Source organism: Lactuca sativa, chromosome 3, assembly GCF_002870075.4.
Source record: "Lactuca sativa cultivar Salinas chromosome 3, Lsat_Salinas_v11, whole genome shotgun sequence".
Lineage (NCBI taxonomy): Eukaryota > Viridiplantae > Streptophyta > Magnoliopsida > Asterales > Asteraceae > Lactuca > Lactuca sativa.
Window position 1 is genome coordinate 191,259,900 of NC_056625.2, and position 8,525 is coordinate 191,268,424.

Consider the following 8,525-nt stretch of genomic DNA (forward strand, 5'->3'; position numbering starts at 1 on the left):
AAAGACTTTGACGTTTTTCAAATGGATGTTAAGTGTGCATTCTTAAATGGAGAACTTGAAGAAACAATTTATGTTGAACAACCACCAGGATTTATAAATGAGGAACATCCTGATCATGTCTACATTCTAGACAAAGCAGTTTATGGGTTAAAACAAGCACCAAGAGCCTGGTACGCAACACTTACAGATTTCTTGAAACAATCTAAATTTAAACAAGGATTAGTTGACCCCACATTGTTTCGCAAGCAAGTTGGGAATCATCTCATGCTTGTTCAAATTTATGTTGATGATATTATTTTTGGCTCAACTGACCCAACATTGTCAATTGAATTTGAAAATCTAATGAAGAGTCAATTTGAAATGAGTATGATGGGAACGATCAATAATTTTCTTGGTTTGAATATAAGACAGAACATGGATGGAATTTTAATCAATCAAGAAAAATACACAAAGAACTTGCTTGAAAAGTTTGGAATGACCAATAGCACAAAGCTGAGAGTACCTATGGCAGTGGGAACAAGATTAACTCCTTCATTAGATACCCCAGCTGTTGATTTAAAACTTTATCGAAACATGATAGGGTCCTTATTGTACTTAACTGCAAGCAGACCTGATATTATGTTTTCGGTATGTAATTGTGCTAGGTATCAAGCTAATCCCAGAGAACCTCATTTAACTGCAGTGAAAAATATTTTTCGCTATCTTAAGGGGACAATTTCGTTAGGACTTTGGTATCCTTCGAAATCAGGATCCTTCATTCAATCTTTTTCAAATTATGATCTAGGAGGATGTACTTTGGATATGAAAAGTACAAGTGGTGGATGTCAACTATTGGCTGGGAAGTTGGTGAGTTGGCAATCGAAGAAGCAAACTTGTGTTGATATATTAACTGCTGAGGCTGAATACATTTCAGCTGCTGCTTGCACTTCACAAATCATTTGGATTCAGAGTCAACTTCGTGATTATGCTATCAATATGAAAAAGATTCCCTTGTATTGTGATTCTCAAAGTGCAATTCGCATTTGTCATAATCCAGTACAACACTCAAAGATAAAACACATAGCTCTTCGATATCATTTTATCAAAGATCATGTGGAAGATGAGAATATTGAAATTCATTTTGTTAAAACCACTGAACAACTTGCAGATATTTTTACTAAACCTCTTGATGAAAAATCATTTGTAACAATTTTAGCAGGATTGGGGATGATCGATGTGAATTCAGTTTCAAAATCAACAATTCAATAATCAAAGGTCCATTCAGCAGCTCTGAGTCGGAATCGTTCAGAAGTTATTGTGCATTCAGAGGCTTCGCATCCGTACAACTTGTAACTAAGGTTCAATTTTTTTTGAAAAACTTGAAAAATCAAAAATATTTTCTTTTGTGTTGTTTTCATTTTCAAAAATACAAAAATCCAAAAATATTTTATTTTGTTATGTTTTTATTTTCGAAATATTAAAAAAAAATCACAAAAATATTGTTTCTTGTTAACTTTGTTCTTTAAGTATTGTGTGGTTTTAGTTTAGTCCAGAGCATAATGCGAAGATGTCATGCTTGTATGTTTCTATGGGAAGATATCATTTCTTTCAACTTTGTACTAGTTAGGATATCCCTAGAAGCATGCTGCAGCATGTTGACTCAAGCCTTTCAACTTTGTACTAGTTAGGATGTCCCTAGAAGTATGCTGCAGCATGTTGACTCAAGCCTCGAATGACTCTATGTGTGAGAAACGAAAGCCTTAATGAAATTACACTACTAGAAAATTGTCCTTTAATGACGCGCAAACAATGACACTCGCTGATAGAGGATGCGCATTAGTGCGCGCCTTGAAAAATAATGTTAGTTTTGCAAAATTTGAAGGATAAAAGACATGCATTTGTGCGTGCCCTAAAATTAGTGTTAGAAAAGAAAAAAAGGAAATGCGGAAGGCACCTTTCATAAAATGTGCATCATCTAAATGTGTCGCTTTATAACATTTTAATGAAAGGCGCATTTTAAAGGCGGGATTTCACCCGCGTATTGAATCTCAAAAATTAAACCCCCCCGCCTCTTTCAGTTAGCAAGAAAAAGCCCTAGGTCTTCGTCTTAATGGCTGCCGCTTAAGAGAACGGTACCGTTGATATCTGTACTGAAGCTATGGTTGTCGATGATGACGTCAAGTTCAGATTCCAAAGGCAGGAGATGTACACCGAGAATCTCTCCGGAAGCTGTCGCTGATATCTTTACTGAAGCATGGTGTTAGCAATATTTTACATCAACCAATATTCTGAGTCCATGTTTATATTGTTGATGTTCTTTTCACTAAAATTCTATTGAAAATGGTTCATGATACCTATTCATGTGTATCTTGTAGATATGGAAGATCTGAAGCAGTTCAACATGAAAATCGCTACTTCATATTTCAGTCATTCATATAAATCCTCGATGATTCAATTTGATTTTAAAACCTACCTACATCAGCATCCTGGAAAAACCCTAGTACATCATCCCTAAAACGCCAATAGAAAAACCCAAATTTAAATCCCTAAATGATTCTGATGATGATGATGATGAGAACTTGGATGAAGTCGCACCTTCTTCACCTTCCGGTTTGATTTCATTGGATTGTTGATTCAAAGTTTTAGGTAAATTTTCTTGTTTTTTTTATCCTCAGACGTCTTCAACTATCTTCAATCTCAATGTCTTCAATCGATCATTTTTTCTTCCATCACCACCGGCCCTCTTCTTCTTTATTCGATTCCCATGATTGATTCATGAAATCAATTATATAAAATATATTTAAAAAATTAAGATAAAGCACAACGCTTTTGATATCATTTCTTTGGGAAAATGCAGGTAACGAAGAAGAAATTGAGATAAAGCACAAACATCAAATGGGGCCCTGCATCTTCCCCACGTAAAGAAGAAGTACATGAGAAGCGAATCATATGCAGGTAATGAAAAAAATGGTCTCATAGACTTGATAAAACTTAACTTAATCAAGTATTTTTGCTTTCCCTCCTGTGTTTATGATACTTAAAACTTTCGGTGATAAAATGATGGTATTAAAACTCATAAAGATGCATTTCGCTTGAAACAAAGCTTTTCCTACGAAATCTTATTCTAAATTTAGTCCAAAGAACGATGTGATTTTTAGGAAAATAAAGATATCTTTCCCAAAACTGGTGGATGATATTAAGTTATGTTTATTTTCCTGCATAAAACATAGGGCAAAAAGGCACAAATTAGATTAGTTAGTTTGGGGTCAATCACCTTCGGTGCTTGTAATGTGTAACTTGATTATTATTTTTCTTCCCTGTGGGCTTTGATAGGAAATTTTTAATCTGTCTTCAAATCTCCAGGTCTATGGGTGGGTGTGGGCCGGGAGGGGGAAGGGGGTCAGATGAAGTGTATCTTGGTGTGTGTGTGTGTGTGTGTGTTTGGTGCGTTTAACTATCACAATTGGCAAGGGTTTAGAGTCTGTTGGTGTGAGTACTCTTTATGATACTCAAGTGCTAATTGGGTCTATGATAGCATGCATTTTTATCTTTTCTCTAGATATGTATTCACATGTTTTTTTTCGGTTCCTGTTTTTGCAGTTCCTGATATACATCGATCCAACAACACAAAGTTCCAGGGATATGCTTGGTATTGACACTCGAGGTTGAAAACTTCAACGTCATGTCAGGGATAGATATAAACTTATTTCGAGTTTGGTCCATTATACCCTTGGGATTGTTACTTATCTGTTATGGTTTTTCTATTTATGGATATCCTCTCCAGGTACTAGCTTCAAAGATTTTGTGTTTATTTTGCAGTTCATACATGGCACACTGCTGTCTCTTGCCATTTTATGACATTTTCGCCCCTGGAGCTGTTTTGAAGGTTGTTTGGGCCTAGTTTGTTATTGATTTTGCATTTGGAGCTTTGTTGGAGTGATATTTTCCCTCTAATATTATATGGTGGTGTTCCTGATGGCATCTCATCTGGGCTTATCTCCTGCAGGGATTTTGTAATTGTGTAGTTCTCTTGGACTTATATGGTGTTGTATTAGTTTTTTTCTCTTATTTTTCTGTTTTACCTTTTTGTAATTTGCAGCTTCTCGGTGGTTTTGGTTTTTTATTTTAATATAGTGTCGTTCTTAAAAAAGAATGTTTTTCATTTTTTGGAGTTAGTTTCTGCTATAGGTACTTAAAGGATATGGAATTGGGTGTTTTGAGTGACATGGATGATATTCATAAAAAACTTGATGGAAGCTACTAAAGAAACAGGTAATCATCTTAATGTGTTTTTTGTATGAGCATTTTTCTTGCAAATTAACGTATTTTTTCTTTATTAGTTACAAAATGATAAAAAAATAACGTGTTTGATGGAATAGCAATGAAGCTTAGAACTAAAATCAAGAATTACATGTTTATCTATATCAGACGACTATGAAAGAAAACTGAAAACAAATATTAGATCTAGTTTTGAAGGGATACTCTTACGAAGGAAAACTGAAAACATATATATATATATATATATATATATATATATATATATATATATATATATATAGAGAGAGAGAGAGAGAGAGAGAGAGAGAGAGAGAGAGAGAGAGAGAGAGAGAGAGAGAGAGAGATTAATTAGGAAAAGAATTAATAAAAGGTTTTGTATGTTAATAAAATGTTTATTATTATTTTATATATCTAACAAAATAGATTAATTAGTAAAAAATATAATAAAGATCTTGTATGTTAATAAAATGTTCATTTTTCATTTTGTATAACTAACAAAATAGATTACTTAGTCAAAAAATAATGAAGCATTAAAATTTTCGTATGATGAAGGGGTAAATGAAAATCAGTAAATAAATGCAATAAGCTGTCAATATGCCCTAAACTGTTGAATCTTTTTAATAAAAAAAGTCATTAAAGATTTTCTAAGTGGTAAAAAGAACTTTTTGGCCTGTTTTTAAATCTTAGGATGTCCCAACTGGTGAGCTACCAAGGAACATGCTTTTATCTGTAGACAGACAACTTGTACAAACAATTGTTCCTGATACAAGATTGACTATAATGGGATTTTACAGCATATTTCAAGCTTCAAAGACATCTACATCGTAATACTTTCACTTTATCTATTCACCAATAACATTTAACTTTCATACATTTTGAATATAGCTAAATCTGCAATCTTTTTTCTGTTTTGATCTAGTCACAAAGGAGTAATTGCTATTAGACAACCGTATATAAGAGTTGTTGGAATAGAAGAAACAAATGAAGCTACAATTTAGCTAAAGCATTTGCTCAGGTATTAAACTATTAATAAATAAATTTATACATAGATATTTAATTAATATTAAATGTTTTTACACCTATATGACTTTTTCGTAGTAGTGTTCCGTTTCTTTATCAGTTATATGCCCGAAACAGCTTCCGAAACTCAAAGCAGTCTATAATGCGATAATTAATGATTACATTTTATTTTTTTTAGTAAGTTTCTTATTTTATTATATAATATATTCCTTAAATTAATAATTGTATTTGATTTTATAGGGAAAAAGGAACCCTTCAGCAGCTGATCCTACAATTGTTATTGTGAAAAATCCACATTATCTTGTACTCATTTCAGAAACATTCATGGAGGCTCGTGCTGCTTTATGTCGATCAGGAATTACAAATTTGCCCTCTCAAAGTCCTATAAAAGTAGATGCAACTTCAATTCCTCCTGTTTCAGCCTCCCTCCATCTTCAATTCCACTAGGTTTTGTTTCAAATTCATGTTCATATCATTTCATTTTAGTTAATATAAACATTTTGTATTTTTTTTATATATATAACAAATGGGCCTATGATGAATAGACAACCAGTTCCTGTGGGAAACATTCCTCCTGCAACCGTGAAAGTTGTAAGTCCCATTGAAAACCTTTTATTTTTTCAGAAAACAGAAAAGGGTATTTTGTTGATTTTTGAAAAATTTCAGGAGCTAACAATGGTTACTTCAATGCCACCTGTACCGGTGCCTATACTTGCACCATCATTCCAACATGTGCCACCTGTCCCACGTCCTACACCACCCATGCAAATTTCATCACCATTATCAGTTTCACAAGAAATGTTATCAAGTAATGATGGAATCCAAGATATGAAGCCAATTGTGAGTAATATACAACCACCTATGCGTCCAGCTGTCACTGTAAATCACAACATTCTCAACAACCTATCACAAGCAAGGATCATCAACCAAGCAACAATTGCTGGAGGAACATCCATGGGAATACCAAATCCCATGGCTGTGTATATGTCCAACATGATATCAAGCGGAATGGCATCCACAATTCCGGTTGCCCAAATCGTAATCTCATCTGGGCAATCAGTGATTCCATCAATAGCAATGTCAACTACATCAACTGTACCTGGTTCTTTTGCTTCGGCAGCTAATGTTGGTCTCACCCAACAATCAACTGGTGCTTTACAATCAGCACAATCAAAATATGTCAAAGTCTGGGAGGTATAAATATAAATATAATAACCAATATTCACATTTGGAGCATTATTTTTATAAATTTATGATTAATCATTTATTTGGAAATTGGAATAATATAAGTGTGAGATAAATGATGCAAGGGAATTAATCCGGTCAGAGACAACGTCAGCCTGTAGTTATTACAAGATTAGAAGTAAGTTTAAATATATTATTTAATTTAATTTTGATTTGTAAAAAAATGGTAGGGTTACCGGAGTGCATCGAATTCTGAATCATAAGTCACCCATGACATGACATCACATAGTATTTAAGCAAAATGTTTGACTCTGATTATTATTGAAATACCTAAAATACCCTTCTCTCTTAGGCTTGCAGCAAATTGGCCACCAACAATGCAAATAGTGCGACTTACATGTCAAGATCACATGAACAAAAAGTAAGCTTTACCAATTTTTTTTTTGTCATATATTGTTTCCCTCTTCAGTTTTCCTTTAAATATTTATTTATTTAAATTTAAATTCTAGGTATTATGTGGGAAAAGCAGATTTCCTAGTTTTTCAGGCAATGAATCAGTTGCCTTCACAAACACTTCTACTCTGACTAATTGGAATGCTTTAAAACAGGAAGTTTTTAATTACAAAATAGCTGCACGTCCAAATAGACATAGAAAATTTGAAAATGAACTTGCCTCTACAATGGATGTTGCTCTTGGGATTTTGATTGCATGTTTAAATATTCCAGAATTAAAAGAATAGGTGACTTTTTTTCTTTTTCTTTTTCTTTTTAGCAATAAGAAATTAGTATTAGTAGTTAGAATCTGCAAAGGGGTAAATAAAGTCAATTTAGTTAGAATTAGTGAATACATTGTATTAGTCATTAATCATGTTTGTGTGCTTTTTTGTTGGGCAGGATCATCGGGCAGGACATTTAGGCATAATTATAATATAAAACTATAAAAAAATTTCATTTTTTGATATATATTTTTTGTTTTGTTTTGCAGAGGATACTAAAGAGCAAAGTGATAGTGATGCCCTTGAGATAATCCACAGTACACAACCGTTTATGCAGGCAAACTTAGACCTGAAGAAGTACTTTTTCTACAAATGTTGCTTAAGGTAGTGGAGGGCCTTTATGTAATGTGATGGGTCAACCTCTTTTGAAGTTTCATCTACATCTAGTTTTATTCTTCTGACGTGCTTTTTGTATTTGGTTCAACAGCTGAGGATTATAATCAAACCCACACCTTGTGTTGGTGTAGGGCCTTTATGTAATGCACAACAGGTTTCCATGATGGCATGAAAGTGGTATTAAGTATTAGCATTCTTATTACATTATACCCCTCACATTTTCCCAAATTACCCCTTGCTCTACAATGTTTTTTTTGTTACTATGTATTTTGTTCATCAGTTAAAGTTGATGGAAGAAAGGAATATGAAGCCACTTGATTTAAATCTTGCAGCATTATCAGCAAGAGACTTGGAGTTGAATTTGGCTAAGTCATTATTGAGTGAGATGGGCCAATGTACAACTGCTTATCCATATCATTAGCTGTTTGGAGCATTAGTTTTAAAGAATTATGAAGGCAAGATGCAACTTTACTTAGTTGGAATTTGATGTACATAGTAGATTAGATGCAAATTTATATATTGTAAGAAATAGAATTGTATGACATTAAATTTATGCAATGGATTCTATTTTTTGTATATGATATTTTATTTTCTATTATGAAACATTAAATACAAATTTAATCTGAAAATAAGTAAATCTATAAAGAATATTTTTTTTAAACATTTAAAATTATGATACGCAAAAATATGTGTCATCTTCATTTATAACATGGCCTTTCTTGACAGGGGTTTCTTGATACACATTGTGTGTCATTAACACGCACGTCGTAAGGTTACGACACGCGAATGCGCGTCGTCTTCCTTTATGATAGGGCCTTCCTTGATACGCATTGTGTGTCGTAAACGCGCGTTGTAAATGAGCGTCGTAAATGCGTGTTGTCTCTCTTTATGACAATGCCTTCCATGACGCACATTTGTGTGTCGTCTTAGCCTTTTACGACGCGCAATGAG

The 8,525-nt window shown here is 33.3% G+C and overlaps 1 protein-coding gene across 9 annotated transcripts; it reads left to right on the top strand.

The window, feature by feature from the left end:
- The first annotated feature begins 2,015 nt into the window (after positions 1-2,015).
- LOC111887255 (mediator of RNA polymerase II transcription subunit 25) lies at positions 2,016-8,150 on the top strand. 9 transcript variants are annotated; one of them, XR_006187757.2, is made up of 14 exons: positions 2,016-2,236; positions 2,355-2,625; positions 2,837-2,934; positions 3,580-3,691; positions 3,799-3,865; positions 4,168-4,251; positions 4,945-5,081; positions 5,177-5,272; positions 5,518-5,724; positions 5,823-5,868; positions 5,944-6,471; positions 6,815-6,883; positions 7,448-7,562; positions 7,666-8,150. XR_006187757.2 is itself a non-coding variant. In XM_042898898.2 (11 exons), the coding sequence occupies exons 7-11, from the start codon at positions 5,672-5,674 to the stop codon at positions 7,487-7,489; spliced, it is 738 nt and encodes a 245-aa protein (XP_042754832.1). In that variant the 5' UTR covers positions 2,016-2,236; positions 2,355-2,625; positions 2,837-2,934; positions 3,580-4,251; positions 4,945-5,081; positions 5,177-5,272; positions 5,518-5,671; the 3' UTR covers positions 7,490-8,150. The 9 variants fall into 9 exon arrangements, 1 of the variants encoding a protein (XP_042754832.1); XR_008230976.1 differs by having other exon boundaries at positions 3,580-3,643; XR_006187753.2 differs by having other exon boundaries at positions 3,580-4,251; positions 7,666-7,751; positions 7,855-8,150.
- The last annotated feature ends 375 nt before the right edge of the window (positions 8,151-8,525 follow it).

Excerpts from the sequence above, each read along its gene's own strand:
- LOC111887255 (XM_042898898.2), top strand. The coding sequence starts at position 5,672 with ATGCAACTTCAATTCCTCCTGTTTCAGCCTCCCTCCATCTTCAATTCC. Across the intron at positions 5,725-5,822 it reads TCCATCTTCAATTCCACTAG|ACAACCAGTTCCTGTGGGAA; the intron begins GTTTTGTTTCAA and ends TATGATGAATAG. Across the intron at positions 6,884-7,447 it reads CAAGATCACATGAACAAAAA|AGGATACTAAAGAGCAAAGT; the intron begins GTAAGCTTTACC and ends TTTGTTTTGCAG.